This window comes from Halichoeres trimaculatus, unplaced genomic scaffold, assembly GCF_033239565.1.
Source record: "Halichoeres trimaculatus isolate MK-OKI-2021-1 unplaced genomic scaffold, fHalTri1.1 fHalTri1_scaffold_3, whole genome shotgun sequence".
In the NCBI taxonomy this organism is placed as follows: Eukaryota; Metazoa; Chordata; class Actinopteri; order Labriformes; family Labridae; genus Halichoeres; species Halichoeres trimaculatus.
Genome location: NW_027437181.1, coordinates 13,765,549 through 13,787,962, shown reverse-complemented (window position 1 = coordinate 13,787,962; position 22,414 = coordinate 13,765,549). Strand labels below are relative to the sequence as shown.

Below are 22,414 nucleotides of genomic sequence, written 5' to 3'. Positions count from 1 at the left end.
GAAAAATGCACCAGTATATTCAGAGCTCCTATAAATGTATGCTTATCATGCTAACTCCAACGTAGAGATGTCAGTGCCACATAAATGCTTCCCTTAGAATTTGCAACCGTTTGCTAAAAAAAGTGGGTGTCCATTTCCACAGTCGCACAAGAAGCAGTGTCAAATGTATTTTAGTACCTCAGACATTATTTAAAACCCTCCTTAATCTGAACCAAAATTTTGAAAACCTGGTTAATGTGGTTTTAAAACAGACGCAGCACTCGTCGAGGTGATTATCCTGCACACAAATTAAGCATACACATAATTAAAACATTTATTGCAGTAGCTGTATACCTGTAGAGTAGGAACAAGGATTAACTGTTTCAGTATCTGTGATGTCAAACACCCTCACAACTGACAAACATACTGCGGTAAGCAAATCACTCCATCCCACTTAACTTCTTTATATTGTGACATAAATATGAAAGTGCTTTACAAACTGAATGTCTCCTTAATGCACAAATCAACTCTATTCCAACAAAATAAAATGACACAAAAATGATCAAGATAATTTTCAAAAGCTATATCTTTTAGCATGCTATTCCATTGTGTAATTTGCCTTCCATGCTGTGGAATAAAACAAACCTTTTCAGACAGTGGAATGACACATGATCGTTCATTGTTGATCTATTATCTGCACATGCCTTTGTGATGCACTCTAGTGCCAACAACTTGATTTTTGCACTTTAGTATCAGTGTGATTATGTCTTTTAATTTGGCAAATACTCAATGCATAAGGCATTTGATTATCAGACAGAATACTATCCGTCGCCAACATGTCCATGTCATTTAAAGAAGCACAAATCAGTGTTTGAGGAACATCATGAAGGCACTGTGATTAAAGTGTTGTCTTAATTTGTGTTTTCTTCAGTATGGAAAATCAAAGCCTGTGTGGAAGTAACATATATACACGTCAATAAATTGCAGGTACAACTGAGGGATTGCACTCAGTTAAATCACATTTGAATAAAATCTATACAGTTATAAGATCAACGTTAGATAAAACATTTAGCCATTTACAAATATATTGCTATTTAATTGTACTGAACACTTTCAAAATCAGTTTATAGAGGAGAGCTTTCAGAGCTTTTCATTTTTATAATGCACATATTGAGCACTGACATCCTTCATACAAAATGTCTTTTTTTTTAGAAAGAAAAGAAAGTTTGCCTGTGGTTTTTGCAGTACTTGGAGAAAATTATTATGAAGAAGGGCAACACTGAGTATAGAACGGGATGGAAATTTGCTTTAAGTCAACCATAGATTTTTTTTAAGAGTTGGGCTAAATGTTTCCTGTTGTACATAATGCCAAATAACACATTTTCAACCAGGTGGGATCCCAAAACCTGATGACAAGTCATTATGATGACAACAGCCAAGATCTGTCCTATTCACTGTGGTTATTACGGGTACATGATAGTGGTTAATAAGTCTTATTTACAAACACACAGACAATGACAGAATAAACAAGTGTCCACTAACAGTGTTATTAGATCAACACTTTCTGAAATGTAACTCCATTTTCTTTGATTGTGTCGATTAATATAGTCCTGAACAACTCAATAACAACCACACCACAAATATTCGTATATACTGTTCAGCCATGGATTTTTTTTTTTTGAAATTTGTTTTCTTTTCTCCATTTTTCACACTTCCCTCCACCGCTTGTCCAGATCTCACATGAAGTGGACTGAAAATGTTATACAGAAGAAATCCATGGGAGTTCATAAAAAAAGGGCTTTCCTCTAGAGCCATAGTAAAGTTGAATCGTAGAGAACACAGCATAAGCACTATAGTTTTGTGGCCTACATAGTACATGTGGCTAGCCAACTGCAGAAGCATTAACTCAAGTGGGTAGAGATGAAAATCGAAAGGAAACAATAAAACTGGTGAGGAGCTCAGGTGAGCTGCTTCATCTGTTTGCTGTGTCCAGATGTAAGGATGCCTCACAGCACAGAAGCAAAATCCGTCTTATAGCTGCTGGTCCTTTGGGCTGTCTGGGCAGGAGGCTGGCTGGCAGGACTTCAGACTCACCAGAGGAATATCAGCCATGCCAGTGCTGGTGAAGTGTCCCTCTCCACTCCCAAACTGCTTCCTGTCCCCAAAGTGCTCTGACCGCCCGCTCTCGTTTTTCCAGGTTCTGGTCAGAGTGTGTCCATTGAGGAGTTTGTCCTTGGGTCCCCACTCCCGCTGAGACCCAAAGCCAGACACGGGTGACTTGGGCTGCTGGTATGATCCCAATGTGGGGGGCATCCAGCAGTTGTCCGAATGTCCCAGGACGAGGCATTCCTGTGTGCACATCTCTGTTGCTTCCACTAGACCACGAGGTCCCAGGGGGCCATCTGAAGAAGAAGAAGAAGGAAACAGATCAGTGTTAAGAGATCAGCAATGATAACTGGAAGTTTTATTTGTTGTTGCCTTACTAATGCTTGATTCAAAATGGTCAAAACCTTGTTGTCTTTCAACAACAAATACGATGCCTAGGACAACTTTATCACATATATTAAATCATTTCGTTGAAAAAAGTCCTGCAAATTTGTCCTCTGACTGTTGACACTGTGGCAAATGCATGAGTTCACTTTAGCATTCTAAATCAATAAACTATGTCTCAACTGTGTTAGCCTCTTCCTCAAGCTGGTCTTGAGTGAAAACATCAGCAAAGTTGGCGAGTGCATCTTTAAGTTGCCAGTCACAGTAGAGCAACTTAAAGCATGAGCAGTTGTGAGGAAATGTATATTTTGATATAAATTGTGAGATTTGCTTAATTTATGCTAAAAAGTGTGTCAATTATAAAGTTTCAAAAGAGCTAAATGAGGACCAGAATGTAAACAGGAAAAATAATCCTTCCGAATGGGTGGAGGTGTAGAGTTTGATAAAAGACATAGCTAATGAGAACAAAATGTTGCAAAGCTTAAATCCATTAGATCTAAAAACAGAACAGATGGGTTGTATCTGATTGATTTCTAATGTTTATTATGCATGACATAGACAATAAAGACAAAGACAAATGTCCCGACAAATTTCCTCCAGTAAGTCTTAACTCAAAGTTACCAAAGCATTTTAAAATATTTCACATTTAAAATCAAACCCTTTATAAAAATGCAGTGAAGGGTAATGCTGTTACATTATCAGATTGGGAAAAGATTATGCCGTGAAGCACAAAATGTAAGTAGATGTATCTTCAATCCTCCAACAACAGAGCAATGATTTGGTGTAGAACACTGAAGGCATCATCTGTATTTTCTGTTGTTACAACAAACACAACAAACAGAAACATAAAGGAACCAAGCATTTTTACTGACACTGTATATGGTGCCAGGCTGGGTGGTTTGACTGTTTCAGAAAATCCTGGTCTCCAAGTATTTCTATGTACACCAGTCTCCAGGGTTTACAGAAAGTGATGCGAGAATCAACATTCAGTGAGCGGCTGTTCTGTGGGCGAAAACAACCTTGTTAATGAGGGAGGTCAGAGGGGAATGGCCTGACCGGCTCAAGCTGACAGAAGGCAGACAGGAGCTCAAATAACCATGCATTACAACTGTGCTATGAAGAGGAGCATTTCTGAAAGCACAACATGCTGAAACTTCAAGCAGGGCTGCAACAGCCCAAGTCTGTACAAGGTTTATTACTGACAGCTCAGACGGGAAGCTGAGGCTGCAGTGAGCACAGGCTTTAAGAGCCGGAAGAGTAGAGGACGTCAAAAACTCAATTCAGCTGGCTTCCTCTGCTTGTTGACGCCCTCAACCTTGCATACAAAGTTTGGGTCATGTGAGTTGAGTTTGCTGGGTTCAGTGAAAAATGAATGAGCAAAGCTTTCAGGTGACTTGAAGCATCAAGGGGTATATAGCTTGAGAGGAATGAAATAATGAAAGATATCTCTTTTAGCACTGCCATTTGAGTCCTTAGAAGACTCCACAGTGCCTTCATAGTACTGTGTAAATAGACTCATGTAGACTACAGTATTAAAAAGATGTCATTATATGACAGTGATGGGTAATATCCAGCCAGTAAAGACTCTAAAAAGTTAACTTACTCATCTCTCTCTTCATCTTCTTATATTCTTTAAAATAAAACTTGAAATAATTTATGATTTTCTGCTGCAAAAAAGGCTGAAATGTAGACTTTTCCACTGCGAAAGTGTGGCTGGCTCTGAGGGCTGAAATTCATGATTTTAAACAAAAAATAAAAAGGCTTTTCAAGCGTTGTCACAATACATGGGGGAAAAAATCCTTTCTTAAGCAAAAAATCACAGATGTTTCTGTTTTCAAGTGAGTTAGTTCTGCTGCTGCTCAAACTTCACTAGAATTACAAAAAAAAAAAAAAGATTAAAAAAAATAATATTCAAGGTTGATTTGAATCACAACAAATGACCGTCACTTTCCCTTTTACGTCATTGCACCATCTGGCTTCTCCGAAGAACATGCATCACGATTCAGACACAAAAAAAATCAAATAAGACAGTGTCTCAGATGATATTTGTATAACTTCAATGGGAAAACACACCAAAAATAATAAAAAAAGATCCTCATTTCTGATGCTGTTTGTTGGAATATAATTTGATAAAAAAAATAGTATCCATAATGAATTAAATGTAACACAGTCCTGTCATTTGCAGAACTCTTTCTTTTGAGGCAGTTTGATTATCTTTGTTTGAAGAATTCCCCAATTCTGTGTGTGTTTATATATCCAGCTTCAAAGAGTGATGAATTCAACTGTTTTGGCTCTAAAAGAGAAAACTGCAACTATTTGTCCTAATTTGTCCCTTTGCTTCTCATAAAGATAATTGGCCGGCGCCTGGAGTTTGAAATATTTCACAAGGCCTTTTTTGCTAACTCTTGTCTGTTCCTGTTCATTAACTTAGACCTTCTTGGACAATTTGTAAGTGCATTTCCTTTTTCTTGAGATGAGGCTTATTACAGGAGTAGAAGTTGTGGCTCAATCTGGGGTCTTTGTGTTAAACTTACAACCAACTGTAAGAGAAGTGATTCAAGATTTACTGATATGAATTACTTTTACAAGTTCACTTCTAAAAATTGATGGTCAACTTTATGCTGCAATGAGCGGGGCTCATCAGGCTCCTTTGGGGAAAATAATTGTCATGGGTAAATGGATTGTATCATTTTTATTAATCCTTATTTAAGAGGAAAAATGGAAGACACAAATTGAATTTTACCCATTGCTTCTCTTGCTGTGTTTTTATGACATGGTCTCTGTGGGCCATTTATGTGCAATATAATATGAACTGATGTAATGCTTGTTTAATAAGAACCAGCTCTCGTATTCCACTAAGCCCACTTGCCTGAACACTGGATTTCTGGCTTTGTGCTTATATGTACATGTAAAGCTAGGGTATCATGCATTACAGATTTCCAACAGTGAGACTGAGCTACTACAGGTCCTATTAGTCTATCTCTCTCTGTCTGAGTGAAATACTCTCTAGAGAGTTTGAAAAGGAAGTGCAGGGAGCATAGGCGGAGCAGGTGCTTCATTGGAGGGGGCGAAGACCTACAGTAGGCCAAGGCTGTGTGGAGACACAAAAACAAGTAAGTTATGGACAGAAAGGCATGAACTTGTGAGACATTTTTCTAGTCTTTCTGATAACTCAAAGTGCTTTTACACTACTGGTCAGGCTTCGACAGTAAGGGACCATCAGAAATGGTTGATCTCCCTCATGCACATTAACACACTGCTGATCAACAGGGGTGGCAGTTAGTTAAGTGTCTTGCTCAAGGAAACTTTGTCAATGACTGCAGGAGCCAGGATTGAACTATTAACCCTTCAATTAAAAGGCAACTAACACTCCAACTGAGCCACAGTTTCTCAGTGACCTTTATGAATGGAAGTGATAGAAAAAGAGTTTGTCTTTGGATCCACATTTCCTGATGGTTTCCATTTACTAAGGGGGTAAAAGTTTTGCTTTTTGTCATGTTGGTTAGCGAGACCGGTGGCAGCATAAATTGTGTCCTTGGGGACTTTTAAATATTTTCTGACTGAAGTTAAAAATCACTGGTGACAAAAATAGTCAGGGTTGCTTGTGCAGAAAATTGACTAAATCCAACCTTTTTATTATTCACTTTTTTCTGGCATTCTTGGCTTTTATTAGAGAGGACAGGAAATAAGAGGTGAGAGTCGAAGCAGTAACTGGTGTGACAAAGACTTAAGCCTCTGAATGGGTGGAGCAGGTTTTGACCTTTGAGCCCAACTGATACTCTTTTTTTCAGTGATGTTTAATTATCAAACTTTTGTGTTTTGTTTAAAAAAAATGTTCGGAAGATTGTTTGAGTATGACACATAACGGAGAAAATGAAAGGAGAAAGGAAACAGAGAAAAAATGATTAAAATAACGTGATGATGACTAGCTCCAAAAACACAAGTCAAGGCATTTTTCTTTCTTTTGTCTTGACATAAGCCTTGTGTTTCCTTGATGATGACTATTTCTGTTTCAGAAAACTGGCCCCAGATTGACTAAACACAACGGCAAGTCATAAAAACGCCCCAGAAACAAAGGGGTGAGCTAGAATCCACCTGATCAGAATAACATTCAACACAACGAGATACCAGCCAAATGATCATGTGTCAGCCCACATCATCAACTACAAACGTTTTGGTTTGTTCATCCATCAGTTGTGTAAATCTTTTGATACATGAATTATCAATTAATAGCTCTGTCGTTTTAAACCCAGTGTGATGTATGATGTGTGACACTATGGAGAAAGTCACTCATTGACCCGCATACATGTGCAGTCCATCACTTTACAGGCTGCCATAATTGGCAAGCGAGGAGTCTAACCAAGACACACATTACCGTAGATGCAAGAGGAACCACAGAGAGCAATAATGCACTGTACCCGGGAGACGGCAAGATGAATTCCTCAAATGAGATTGTAGACGAGTGAGGACATCAGGGGAGCAGTTAAGAAAGAAGAAAGGAAGAAAAGGAGAGAACTGCACACATGGACATGATCTCCCTGCTTAGCAGAGGATCCATTTACACACCTGCCATTTGGACAGCTTTCCAATTGTTAAACAGATGATTATAATAAAGGCATAGCCCTGATTTAATGTCACTGACGTAATTTCTGCCAACTTATTCATAATAGGATGCCTGAAAAATAACATTAATGATGAAATGTGTATGTTTTTCTGTATATATGTATTTAGTTTTGGCAGTTGGGATATTGGAAAAGGCACATTAGATGTTTTTTATGTCTGTTATGTGTATTTCTTTTTTTTTTTTTGACAAAAGCAGAGCAATTCATTAATCAAGGACACTTTGTGCTTTGCTTTTCCCCTGGTGTAATAAACATAACCATTTGCATGTAGATTGGTACAATCAGTGGCCCAAGTGGGCAGCAGAGGATAATTTGAATCAGGCATTTCCCTTCGAATCTGTTCATACACGCTGTTTGAGACAATGCAGAGACAAAACCTGATGGAAAGACCACTTGGTGTATTGAGCCGGTAGGTTTTTAAAAAGATCTACTGGTATAAAATTATATTATTCGCAATAAAAGACTAGGAGTCCCAGGAAAACTGGCACTTCTGGGAGTTTTATTGCATTTGCAAAAGAAAAGCTTTGGTTAGCACAAATGCAAACCCACATATTGTGTTAGTAGGAAAATAAAAAGCTTAATAGCAAATTCAGTTCTGCTGGTTATCAGAGGCTGAAGACAGAGAAAAAGCTGCTGGTCCCTGTCAACCCTTTGACTTTCCAAACAGTGATAGTGTGAATGGAAACTTAAGCAACGGACAAACTGAGGGGTGTCAGTGAAATATGTTACAGAGTTAAAAGACAGAATGACGTGTGTGTTTTGTCAAATCTAGGCTTTAACCTCTTTCTTTCTCATCAGGCCCCTGACTGTAATAAAATACCCTTCACTTCAGCAACATCTTCGGGATATCTTTCCTCTTAACCCGCCAAGAAAAACCTGCTGACAATCCTTTTATTCCCTTCACAATTGAGTACAGTGATGTTTCACCCCCGAGGAGTCAAACTCTGTGTTCAAAAACCCTTCCTTTTCACAAGTCAGAATAAGCAGACCAAATATTTCAAACACCAACAAACACAGCACAACACATTACCTTCGCATCTATCTCTACCCACAGGCTCCCTATTGTTGCATATGCAGATGGAATCCTACCCTTAACAGCATGCAGAAATATGTTGGTCCATTTAATTGAAAGGACACTGTGAGCGGTATAGCGTCCTCCCATCAGCCACTTCCCCTCTGGGAGACTTTTGGCATCATAAAAATATGAGTCCAGATGCAGAGCTTGTTTATTAAGAGCAGTCTGTAACATGTCTTAATGCCATACTGACCACATCGTATCCTTGTTTACTTTCTTTACTGTTTGTCATTGACTCAATACTCTCGTGCCCTGACCTACAATTGCTCATTTTTCCCTTAACATCCACCAAATCAATACATACAGAGATAAACCTTGCTTTCACCCTTTCCCTGCACAGCTCTGCCATTATACAGATGGGGTAATAGATCTCTGTGATTGAATCTGACTTAAATTGATAGAAATTGACCATCACTGCTTATTAGCAGCCTGTTAATTTAACTTATCTTCTCCAAACAATAAGCATGTTTGCCTCATTACACTCCAACTCCCCTCAGTGTAATCACATCACACCATGTTTCACTATGGGAACAGGTTTGTGATTGAGTATAGTGGTAGTGACACTGAATTCTGTATGTCACTATGATTTTTTTTTTTTTTCATTTGAGCACAGTTGCTTACATGCAAACAGCATAATCAAGAAATTGTCACTGGGGAGGAAAAAAAAGCATGACTGGAAAGAAGCCCAGAGGATGCGGACTGACATCCTGTGACTACTACTGAACCCTCAAGGAGCTGTGGACATGTGATAAGCACGAGCACACCATGACACTACTACTGGAGATAAGAGGCTGCTGGGCATGTACTCTATTGTATTCATGCTCTACAAACAAAGTCATACATCAAAAATAGAGCCCACCGGGAACAGAGAAATACAGATATTGGGCTTTTTTATGACTTCTGAATGCAGATCATTCTGTTTTTGTGACAAAAAAAAAAAAAAATCCCCCATCCTGTGACAGATTCATAGTTCAAGGTAAGGCAACAAGACATTTTTGCAGCTGTATGTAAATCTACGCAAAAGCGGTATTTATGGAATAATAATCCTGGAAAAGCTATTTCTCAAACTGCTTTGTTGAACTCAGTTTTTGGGGTCAAAAGCACAACATTTATCGCTTCTAAAATCAAAACAAATCTCCTTCATTGAAGTCGCTTCAAAGCAAGGGTAGGACACAGAACCCTGTTTCTATTGATGTATTGACGTCTCCAGTCGAAGAATCGACAGACCTCTGTTTAAAAGCACCACATGCATATTCAGCTATTTTACAAAGTCATAGCTTATTTGCATTGATAAAGCAGTGTATATAACGTGTCAGTATCCTTTCATTCATGAGCAGCTATAACTGCTTTGTTTGTATTAGCTCTGCTCATTGTTACAGTGCTCTAGAAGTCAAGTTTGTTTCCCTATACACACACAAGCCACACAGACACACACGCAAATAGCCAGTGGCTGATGTTTGGTGCAGAACCCCTGAGTGCTTTAAATAACATTGAGGCACAGGTGTTCAGGAATGCAAGGGATTCACAACTGTGTCAGATGGTGCTGACTTTTGCTTACAGCTACTGTGCAAATGCTGCAGATGTCCACAAAGACAGATAACTTCAACACAAAGAAACCATCAGATTGACTCCTGATATGCACTCATTAGGTTATGCTCAGGGCTGGTCTATTAAATTTCTGAAGGAGCTGGTGAATAAATGTGCATGAGCAGCCATAGTGTGTTTTACCGATGAATGCTTTGACAAAGAAATGTTCACTTCTCTTTTTTCAATCCTCCTACTCAACATCAATGGGTCACAGAGGTTACAGAGGAGGAGTGTATCAGCCTCAATATTTTTGGCCAGAGGTTGTTTGCAACTAAAAAGGAGTGTTCTTGTTTGAGTCTTCTGGCGATCACTAATGAGATAACGTTTGGTTAATTAATTGGATGCACACTATCAGTGCTGATGTGCCAGCCCCACACCAACAGCATACAGCCTTCAGAATGGCGAGAGGGAACGGGCGGTGGGGGAGTAAAAGTGATTGAGTGCGGGGGATTCAGTGTCCGTGGGGCTTGTTTATTTATCCATGCTGTTAAGCATGCCCAGATGTTGTTATTTGGGGATGAATGAGGCTTTGTTTTGGTCCAGCATGGAGGCTCTGAGTGCCATACCGCTGTCTCCAGCTGCTGCTCCAAAACCCACAAGATACATCTGGCAGATTAGCCCTGCATGCAGAAAATCTGCTGTGGGTTTCTCTCTGACCCTTTCATCCTCGACTGGAAAACATGCATACATATGTACTCCACCAATCTATCACTGCATGTACACATCAAGGTACGTGGCAATATGTGGCAATGTGTGGCGATACATGGTATAATGAACATAGCTTGTATTCATAGAGATCTGCCTCAGACCAAGAGCAAATATATAGTAAATAGCTCTGGAAAATGGCTGAGTAGTATGGTGGTCGGTGTCCAACAAGACATGGAATTACAGCTCTGCACAGCTTTGCAGCAAATTTGAAAACAGGTCCTGTGATCTACAGCAAAGGCTATCTAGGGTTGGATGGATATGATAGCGAGCCGAGCAGAACAGAGCATCGCACTGGATGCGTTCTCCAGAGAATACTAGTCTGGCTGATGGATCCTTTCTTGTGCTCCCTTTGAGGCCGAGCAAGCAAGCTTCTCATGAGAGGAGATGAAGGGCAGGAGAGAGAAGAAATAGGAAAAAAAAAAAAAGGGAAAAGCGAGAGAATGATATTGAAGGGTGGTCAGAGCGATAGAAGATAGAAGGAAAGATGAGCAAAGAGAAGATACATGAAAGAACACAAATACACAAAGCTTGTCAGAAAATGACTGTCATTTCCATAATTGCCCATGATCACCAATACATATTGTTAGTTTACACCTTGTTCAAAACTATTCTCGGATCAATTTGTGATTTAAATAATTTACAAAGGTACTCTCCATTGCACCCACACATTTCTGTTGTTGATGGAATTGTTTGCAGCTTGGTATATTAAAAACAAAAGCAAATAAAATAACTGCGCTCTTGATTTCTACTGCAGTAGTTTCCAACCTTTTTTGTCTTGTGTAACCCTTGATCCTATTTGCACATCAGGGCGGAACTCCACCATGCAGGATGAAGAGAGATGAGAGCTGTTAGCTGTAAAGACCTGCTGTGTCTCTTATTGGTTTTGACCACGATGTGATCCTACCATGAGTGTGATGTTGGACCACGTGCAGTTTTGGTTGCATGTACAAGAGCCCTGTCCAGTATAAATTACATGTGAAACATCTAAAAAGAAATCATAATTCTGAAGGGATGGTGGCTTTTGTTTTGGTGTGGTGGTGTGCCACGATTATTAACATGAAGCAGAAACGCTGCGCTTGAGCTTTCCTGGCTGCAGGTAACCATATCTTTGGACTGAAAACTGACTTGAAACTAGTTTTAATAATGGGCTTATCTCACTACATCCAAGTTTGGTATAAATTATTAAATGTTTCCACATACCCCCTGCAATGTGTTCACATACGAGTATTCCTGGTTGGGAATCACTGGCCTACATGATTATGGTTGAAATGCTTCAAAGCTCAAAGATTATGTAGGCACTTTAACTAGTCTTTACAATGGTTTTTATTCAACTTCGAAAATCACATCAATTTACCGTAGGTCTGCATGCTTTTTGACTGAAAGCTCCTATCTACCAGAAATGAAACATATTACCCATCTACACTTCCATTAGCAGCACAAGGTGGTTTAGACTGTCCTTGATGTCCCTGAAAACCATGTATTCTTACTTCAGACCAACTGTACTCTTTTAATTTCCCCTCAATACTACAAAATAGGCTGAGTAAATGACAAAAATTTAATTGGAATAGCATCCAATGTGATGTGTAGAGCAGCATCATTGCCAAATAGCCCACAACACTTTGAAACTGCATGTGGTCTGACAGCCCATGCTACAAATTGACAAACACATCTTTGAATTTCTTATGATCAAAAGGTATCAGATCATTTGGTAAACAGTATTCAAATGAGACACAATTTATTCTAATGCTATTCTGATGCACCTCTATAATAGTCTGGAGTCAAATTTAATGATTTAAACTTGAGGCTACAGCGTCACAAGATCCATTGTGATGAGTATGCCACTTATTTTTTTGTAGAGTGTGACTACGAAGCCGAGACACCAAAAACATATCCCCACTCCTTTCTTTCCGCTTACCCCAAATTGCTCTCTTCACTTGGTGTTTACCTCAGAACTCCAGTGCACCTCTCTGGAGGGTAACTTTACTTCCACTATAAGAAGAATATTCTAACAGAGTTAGAGGTTTTAGTAAAGTAACATTAAATATTAAACAGTTGTTTTAGTAGTCGATATACTGGGGTACTTTCAAACTGTATTTAAAAGCTAACTTGATGTGTCCTCCAGAAGGAATAGAAATTATTACTCATTTATGGTGTTGTTGCTTTTTTAAAGATTGGGACTCAGTTACACCAGGCAATAACAACAATATGCATTCTTAAAAGTGCTGTTTAATTAAAAGTCTACATATTTAATAACGTACTTAATTTACATTAGATTACTGTGGTTAAGATGCTGGTATGATACAAATCATACAGTGAGTTCTCCAGTGTGCTCTCCATCAGATTTTGTGAAAAGGCCACAGAGTCTGCAGAGCACAGTGTCAGGCAAACGGCAGTGTAAAACGCTGTAGCACAGGGGTGCTCGGAAAGACTCTGACCTTTTCCTGCTCATCCTCTACTGTCCACCACAAATTTCATTTGCAGCTGTGGGTCAGGCCACCTCCACAAGTTCATGGGTGACTGCTGCAGTGAGGAGGAGCGGAAGACACTGAGGAAGAGTTTTTGTTTGGCAGGTAAATGATTGTGAAGGGTAATAGAAGAGGTACTTTCAAGAAGTTAGTCCATGAGATGCACTTGTAACAGTCCTGTTTTGCTGTGTGGTAGCTTTCAGAATTTAAATAAATAAATGAAATAAAACAATAAATAAATAAAAATAGAATTAAAAAATAAAATAAAATAAAGACAATGCAGGAGTACTAACAACTGCAGTTCCTCAAGACTCCACTGGAGGCTGGCCTGAATAGCCCTGGAGAGACAATAATATTCATGTCAAAATGTCTTTGTAAGAATAGATGAGTTCACAGGCTGGGATAAAAAAATAATAACACTGGCTTCTGTACAGCATATTTCCTGTATTTGAATTATCTACTTTTAAATCTCACTTGTTTGGAAGATAATTCAGTTAGAAGTATAGTGTAATGGTGCAGAGACACTACACATTGAGAATTTCACATAGGAACCGAGTTTAAAGTCAAAGATAGACTGATTTGTTACTGTACCTGAGCAGATGCTGAAAAGCAAGGACAAAAAAGCATTAATTTAGATTTGTTTCCAATACGAATATGAAAATATCTTGTGTTCATATTTTTAAAGAATCCTCCGAAGAAAACTCCTGCTGTGTCTGGGAGACCCCCTAAAACAGACTTAGTTTCATATTTTGGTGCAACAATTCCTGTTATTATAGTAGAAAGTTTTGGCCCTTATACTGATTTTTTCACTTTCTTGTAAGACATTCTGTAAACTATTCTCCAGAAAGATTAAACATCAACATATCTGTTATTTTAGCAGACCCAGGGGGTTTTCATATTGGGAAAATATGATGGTTGTTAAAAAAAACAAAACAAAAAAAAACAAAAACATCAAGAATTTCCACACATCCCGACCATGAACCTTATTTTGGCTTGTCCTTTGTACATTGCCCCTGTCAAGAGCAGTTTCATTATGGATCAAACCCAAACCCGATCAAAAAGCTGAATAAAAAAAAAAGCCAAGTGTTTTCACTGAGCACAAAAGGGAAACTTTGACACCAGGAGGGTACAGAAAGGGAGGATGTAAAATAAACTGGACTTCACTCAGCCCATACCAATCAATCAAGAACACTTGACTCAAACCAAATTCAAATCCCTGGTATCAGCGGCCAGCACACCTACTTATAATTGCCCACATTTTGAAAAAAAAATCTACTGAGACAGCAGCAAGCAACTTACACTGTCAGTAAGCACAATGAGAATTTAGTGACGCTGCAGTTGTGGACATGCAAAGATTTGCATAAGAGAAGAAACTGTACTGGCTGTATAACATGGAGGAATGGTACAAAGAAGGTCAGATTAGACAGCTCTCACGGGGCCCTGATCCAATTTGGGGAGCGCAGAACTCAGTTATTTGTAGTAGGTGTGAAAAGAAGAGGTGCTGAAAGTATGCTTGATTGACAAACTAGTGAAGTATTGTCTGGCTTAGAGGCAACCAACAAAAGAGACTTGGAGAGCTAAACTAAAATCTCCATTGAAAGGAAAACATCTACCACACCTACTTCGGAAAGATGAAGCAGTGCAGAACATCTCCTTTCTTTGCCTAACCATAGAAACTTGCCTACAGCGATAAGATGGAACAAAACTTTGGGAGGGGGCATCTCAAATCCAAGCCAAGTAGCACTGAAGTAAGGCAGGGTATATGTCACTGTGCTAGAACAAACCATCATGCCTGGCTCACATTTGAGAAACACAGTTTTAAATGAAGTATTTATTTCACGAGTAAAATGTTCATTTTTCTGCACATTGAAGCCCTACTTGTCCCATCTCAGTATCATCAGAACTCCAGTCACTGGTAATAACTGGAAGATGCCTCTGTTTTTAATCCCATGTGAAATCAAATATGTATGTAATTTGTTCTGTAAGATTCCAGGATGAATCACCCCATGTGTAGCACAGTCTACACACAGCGCAGTCCACACACAGCATCTCAAAAAATGGGTTAGTTATTTCTTATTTGAAAAGGTCTTTGTGGCTTTCTGTTAAAAAAATTCCGGAAACTGTGTTGAAAATTTATAACAAAGGTTTTGACAGCAATTAGTGAAAAATTCACCTGGATCATGACCCAATAAAAACGAATCCACAATCATAGTAAACTTAAATTCATCAAAAGACCAAGATATTGAAGGGTAATTTGTGACATCAAACACTAACGTCAATGGGTACTTCAAATATTACAAGAGGTCCTTGGGTAAGACTAATCCTGTACAAATTATTATTTTTTTTAATCTTGAGTCAGCTCATATTATTCTTATGCTGAGATGTTAACTTGTTCACTTTCAGTATTTTATTTATTTATTTATTTTTTAATTATGTTTTTGGGAGTTTTGGTGGGTTGAGGCTGTCCTGGAAGGCAAAGATAAAAACTAGGGATAAAAATCACTTGAAGCAACTTCTCTCCTCAAGAGACTCTTGTAGTGACCGTAAGATCCACAAATTTGGTTCTCAACTTACCTAGGACTGAAAAGTGGGTCACTTAGCCTTTCTTAAAGGGTCACAGGGATGTGTCAAGAAGATTTAAAAAAAAAAAAAAAAAAATTAAAAAGACAGATAAAATAAAACAAAACAAACAAAAAAATCAACCTGGTGAACAATTTTAAAGATGACAGTATTTGTGGTCCCAAAAGCCTCTAACCCTCATTGACACTGATAGGGTAATCATAGCTACAGTTGATCTAAGATCTTGACAGGCTTTTGGTAATTGCACTCATGTTTCATTTTAAGGGTTCATTTCTGCTCATTAAATGTGCAATGGGCAGACCTTTGTGTTCGGGGCCAGCCCCAATGACCTCATCATTTTAGTAAGTCTAGAGAAGATTTTGTGCTATCTGTAGAATGGAACATATTGAGCAGTTTACAGGTTCAGAGATTTCTTAAACATGTAAATATTTTGCTCAAACCTGCACACATCAAGTACAAATGTTCAGCATTGTTGTTTTTTAATCTATGTTTAAAAATAAGGACATGTAATACCCTGTTATTGAAAATATCTGAAGCATAGGGTGTACATTCTGCATATGTTTTATGACAAGATATTTCCCTTTTTCAGATATGCATACAATGGCTCTCATTTGGTGTTTCATCTGGTATCAACAAGAAAATGTTTTATTCTTGTCTTCATTTATATGTGACGAGTATGTGTCACTTCATTTAGCTGAGTTGTTACTTTGAAAACTGTAAATGTAGCAGTAACGTATTACATATATATATTTATATATATATTTGTGTGTGTGTGTGTGTGTGTGTGTGTGTGTGTGTGTGTGAATAGTCAATCAAAAATGTGTGAATGTCAGCTGTCTTTTTAATGATGTACAGCCCTACAATTAGAAGGCAGCTGTGTTATAGATTATGTGTCTTAAAAGCTCTATAGCTTTTCTACTTTATATTCAGATAAAAAAAACAAAAAAACATCTTTGATGCTTCAGCTTCAGTCTCCGATTAATGGTGAGGACAGATCATTATTTATTTATCTATTACAAAGCCAACACAAGAAATAAAGATTCACATTAAAGAATGATAGTAAAGGTAGTCTTATGAGTGAAATTGTACCTCTATTAGAAGTCTGGGGTATTTTTCCTGTCAGTAGTCCACATTAGTCTTGTATGCTTTTGTGGAGCCAAAGAGAGATGGCAACACAGATTTTCAAAACACATTTTAAATTGCTGCTTAACACAACCCAGTCCAAGTGCTCAGTCCCCATGACAACAATAGCCATGTAAAAAGAAAATGATTTCTTCTCCCTCTCTAATCTTCCACTGCATTAGACTCAGCCACTGACCTTGTAATCTAATTTCTGTTCTGAGTCACTGAGTATGCCTGCTCTTCTCAACACTGGATCCAACGCATTTTGTGGCAAAGACCCTTAGTGGGACTGATGGTGACTCTGAGACAGATATGTGATAACTGATTCACTTTTTACACTTCCCCATGATTCATTTTTCTGTTAATGGTAATAATTACATTTACATAATTTACATTATTCTTTGCTCACACTCCATTGAACAAATGAAGAGTCAGACAAGTGGAAATTTTAATCTGCAGTTTGGCTTTGATTCATCTCTTGGGACCATGCAGATCTGCCAAATTTCATGTTAAGGCCTGGCCGAAGAGCTGCACAGACTGTCCATGTCACTAATAAATAAATTATAAGTCTACAAGCAGTTCTCTGGGACACACACACACACACACACACACACACACACACACACACACACACACACACACACACACACACACACACACACACACACACACACACACACACACACACACACACACACACAAACACATACAGTGAAACAAAATCCAGATGACAATGCCCAAATAACTCAATGTTCTCATTTAGGGGATGAGGAATATTTTAAATTAATTAAAAAAGGGTTTCATCTCTTAATCATTGTCAGATAACTGAGGCTGCAGTAGAGAAAGTATTTTTAAAGGAAACACTTATAACCACATTAACCCCAGGAGAGACTTCCCTATGACCACAATTCACTTCACATGAGATGCCAGGAAACCCAATCATCTGCATAAAAGAAAACAGAGACTGCAGGCATCAATGTTGTTTAGTGGTCCAGTCCAACAGTTTTGTGATGGGCTATAGTGCACTGTAATATTGCGTTTTTATCTGAAATGAAGCGCTTTGTTGTTCACTGATTTTAATTCTGAAGGAATAGTAGGATAGATGTATTAGAACAAAAGATGGGAATCTTGTATTTAGTTATCTCACTTCATTGATGAGAAAATATGGCTTTTCATTACTGTAAGGAAAAGATTCAGCCTGTTTTGTTTGTTTGTTGTTCACGATGTTTTTGTTTTGTTGAAGTCTGTGTTTAACAAAAGAGTTGAACCTATATTTTGTACAGAACCACATCCTGAGATTGTTAAATTACATTAAACTATACAGTATATTGATTAAAAATGTCACTAATAACTGCAGTGGACTTGTAATGTCCTTTTTTTAATGAAAATAGGAAAATCACAGGAGGTGTAGCACCCAAAGATGGTGGGTGAACATGTTACTAAAAGACATGGTAAAAGTAAAGCTATTACAGAGCTGTCATTCATTCAGTAAACCGCAGGTTACTTCAATTATAACTGCATTAAAATAAAGAAACCACATGTGATCATATCTAAGTCAGCTGGAATGTGAAAAAAATGCTATATTACCATTTCCAATTAATTTCCTTTTTGAAAATAAAAAGGCAATGACGTTTAATAAGACACAATTAAGTGCAAACTTTCACTAAAATTAGACTTTTAGTAGCATGCTTTTAACAGGTGTGTGTCTCAACACGTCCATGACCTTTATGGTCTTAGTGCCTAGCTATTTACTTACACATCTGTCCTTGTAGGCACTTAGTGTTGCTTCAAAACTGAATTTGTCAATTGGTTGCAAATGAGCCTGATTCATAATAGACAGATTTGACTTTGTGTGGTTTACCACAATACATGCTTGGCTTATTTAAAAATTTGTATTTCTGAACTTACACCCATGCGTTGAACCACAATAAAGAAAAGGTACTCTGATATATAAAGAGATTAACATATTTAATTTTAAATACTGCTTTTTTATGCAATTTACAGTTATCAACGAGTGAAGCAGGGATCAAATGATTTCTACTTAATACACGGTTTGTTTTGAAATATATATGCACTTTAACTGTATATTCAAATGTGAGCAACTTGTATTTTTTGTTTCTCTCACTCAAAGCTATACATGTTTTTTACCACTTGGACTGTAACAAGCAGCATGTGTGAATAGACTACCTGTATGACTTTTAGATGATTGTATTATTTGAGATTTACAGAATGAATTTTAAATGAATATGCTCTATTATCCAAACACCAACCTTCTGGAACTACTCGGCACAGCTCACTAAAGACTCAGAGTGCAAAGTCTGAAAGAGCATCAAGGACAAGCAAATTGCCTGTGGCAGAAAGCAACAACAGTGTAATAGTTATGGCGCCGGGTATTTGCAAAATTATCCAGAGTACTTTCCATGCATGTGCTCCCTGAGTGAAGCCCACACAGGCAGCCGTAAGCATGATGCATTAGCATGGGGAGGAAGGGGACACAGCGGGTACTCTTAGTCGCACTTTCAGAGGAAATGCTAATAATAAAGGCAAGGATTGAAAGGTAAAGGACAAAGAGTGTAAAAACTGAGGGGGAACTGGGAGGCAGTGTGAAGAGCTGATAGGGAAACATGTAATTGTCTATGTTGATCATTACCTCAAGCCTGGAGGGATATGATCATAAAAAAGAACCTTGTTAATCTCTTGAGAGTTCTGTAATTGCAATGCTGAGGTACATCTCTGCAAATAATTGTAATTTCAGAGCAGGCTCTACCTACATATACATTTATTCATAATCACCTGAGGGAAAGGATAACGCTGCACTGTCTATTAAAAGTGAACGGCATTAACTGAAAACATGGTGTGCTTGAAAATTTAAGGTCAAGGTAAAGTATTGATTTGATTTAGAGTCTTGTACATATGATTTCTTTTCTTTTTTATGTTCCATGGTCACCAGTGCAACCTTGGATCTTGCATACAGTACCATCATCTTATATTTTATTTACAATTTAAACGTCCCTGATATACATGGCTGTAAGCTAATTGTAGCCTGCGCTCCATCAGTCATTTTTAGTTGTTTCAGCTGTGTAAAAGCTTGTAACAGCACCTCACCCAGTCATGTGATGCATGTCAAAGCATGTGTGTCAAAATTTACAAGTTGCTCATGGATAGTGATGTAAAAAACAAGTTAACACCTCCACCAGTTGAGAACCATCTGCCACTGATGTAGAGGTGTTAAGGCTGTGGATTTCAACCTTTCACTGTCATGTCCCCGTTAGACGGTAAAGAATTTTAGAGGCCCTCTCCCACTGAACAAAATGATAAGTTTGGTAGATTATATCTCTGTTGTGACGATGCTTCTTAGCAATACATTTTAAACCCTTGGAAAACCTGTTTGTTTCCCTTTTAACTTGTGACATATTTGTAATACACCTGCATTTTTCTGTTGAGTATTTTGGTTGTCCTTGTGCAAAATTTGCCAAATCTTCTCTGCCAATGCCAAACAACTTCTGCTGTTGCTATTGACTGTGGCTCTAACTTCTGATATTCCCAGGTGCATGGGTCCTGCTACAGTGGAGTAATTACCAAAAAGCATTGTTACAACAAAGAAGTAATCCACCAAACACATATTGCCTTACTTTTTGTGCTCAGTTTAGTATTTTCAATCTTTTAGCCAAAATGAACAAATACAGTTTCATCACTTTTTGTCACTCTGATTACTGCATGAGTCCGCTTTTTCCCCAAACTACACAAAACCGAAATATATTTTGCAATTACAGAGCCGAAAGAAGTGTGTGGCATCTCACACTGACGCAGGCTTCTCTACGTGGAGTGCCTGCTGGCAGTATTTATTTATTTACCATGAACTTGGAGTTTAATGTTTTCAAGGATTGTCTTGATCTGTTTGATCTTATACAGTCAGACAAAAAATATACTTCAGTGTTTTGGTTTTATTGTGACCCTGTTAACAAGTGGCTTTCAGCATCTTAGGCTGATGCACTAAGGAATTGTGGGAATGTCCCTCTGTTAATTATTTTTCTTTTCTTATAATTATGAAAATATGTTTATGAGGTTCATCTTTAGAGTTTTGTTTGTATAAATAAGGCAAAATAAATGATTGGAATTCGATGTCTGCCATAACTATGATAACCACAGGAAAGACGTGGCAGGTTAACAGGGTCACTGTAAGTATCAGAACACTGGTCTTTCTTTGTCACAGCAGTAACTGAAACTGTGAAACCAAGAGAAAGTGAGGTATTGTTACCTGCCCCTTTGATTTCAGGCGATTCAGCAGTTTTTCTTGTAAGCCCTTTCTGTTATCCATACATCCTGTCAGCTGTGTGTTTGAATGAACCTGCTAGTATGCAGGCTTGGCTTGTTCATCATTGCACCATTTGAAGGGATTCAAACATCATGAAAATGGCTCAATATGACCACCTCACTTTTACTCAAACAGCACTTTTCTCTTTGGCGTGCTTAGGGGTCTAAATTAAGGTATTAACAAAAAAAGGCAATTATGTATTCATTCATGAAACTGTCTTAAACTGTTCCCCATGCATAACCCACATATCCACTGTGTCATTCACACTTAGTAAGTAATAGTAATGGCAGATCTAGGTTGACTGATTATCTAATACTGAATATTACCAATTTATACATTTTTTTTCACAGATTTTCCTGATCACTGCCAAACCTGTCAGATATTTTGAGTGCATGAGTTGGCGTTATAAAAATGGACCTACAGGAAATAAAAACTTGACAATGAAATGCTGAAATATGAGTGATAGCCATATGCATTAATCTGTTTTGTGAGACGGTGGGTGCACTGGGAGGAAGTGGAGGTCAGGGCCTGGCAGAGACCCCTGTTGGGTGCAGGTGGCGAATAACTTCTGTCAGCCAAGTAATTAAGTGTCCATCACATCCTTGCAGGAGGGCTGTGCAACCCAGAAGCCTCTTCCAATCTCCATCTGTGAGGAGGACTGGAGCTACAATATGGTCCTGCAGATGAGCAGTATATCTATACCAATACATGATAAACTGTGCTCATAAGTGCAATTTCATCAGCAAACTTCTCAGTCACAGCTGCAATTTGGTATAAATATCTTTGTTTAATTAATTTGTAATTATTTTCATGTCATAAATGAAGAGGAGAAGAAATAAGGATGACAAAAAGAATATGGTGGACAGAGCAGTCTGATTTGTCTACTGTTAAAAATAGCTTCTGCTGTCATAGGTTTATAATGCTGATGCATTCATGTCCATACAAAAGCAGAAAACAGCATTTTCAAAGCCTGCGTTTGATGACTGGATCCAGCAAGTAGATTTTGCTTTTTTTCTTGGGACGCAGAGTAATATATCTGTTTTTGTTCAGTGACATGATCTGGTCAGGTCCTGACATTACAGAGGCCTTTATAGCTGCACTGGTTTTTCAGCAGCTTCTTTTATATGCTTCCTGAATTTCAATGATAAAATGTTAGGAGACTTGGTCTGTTGATTTCCTGATATATTCTATTAAATTCTGAGAGGAAATGACATCAAGTTTCAGTCATTTTTGAAGTCAAGCAGACAAACATCCAGTTTGAGTTCATTTATTTGTCTTCACTGAAGCATATCAGATGAACCTATTCAAGTCTTAATTTCAAAAGCCCAACTCTGAATCAAACCCGTATAGTTTATCATAAGAACTGCTGTCTCACTCTAAACATGTCCTGTATAAACCCTGTGACTGTGTTTGACATTTTGTGTATGTAGAAAACTAAATTCATTATCAGCCTTAGGCTGGCTTCTCACAG

At 38.1% G+C, this 22,414-nt stretch overlaps 1 protein-coding gene across 3 annotated transcripts in view; it reads right to left on the bottom strand.

The window, feature by feature from the left end:
- Positions 1 to 288: 288 nt before the first annotated feature.
- Positions 289 to 22,414, bottom strand: part of pcdh9 (protocadherin 9) — a 219,806-nt gene continuing 197,680 nt past the window's right edge. For all 3 annotated transcript variants that reach the window (XM_074665937.1, XM_074665939.1, XM_074665938.1), the window contains one exon: positions 289 to 2,381. In XM_074665937.1, the coding sequence (XP_074522038.1) occupies positions 2,011 to 2,381 (371 nt within the window). In that variant the 3' untranslated portion in view covers positions 289 to 2,010. The remainder of the gene's footprint in view (positions 2,382 to 22,414) is intronic.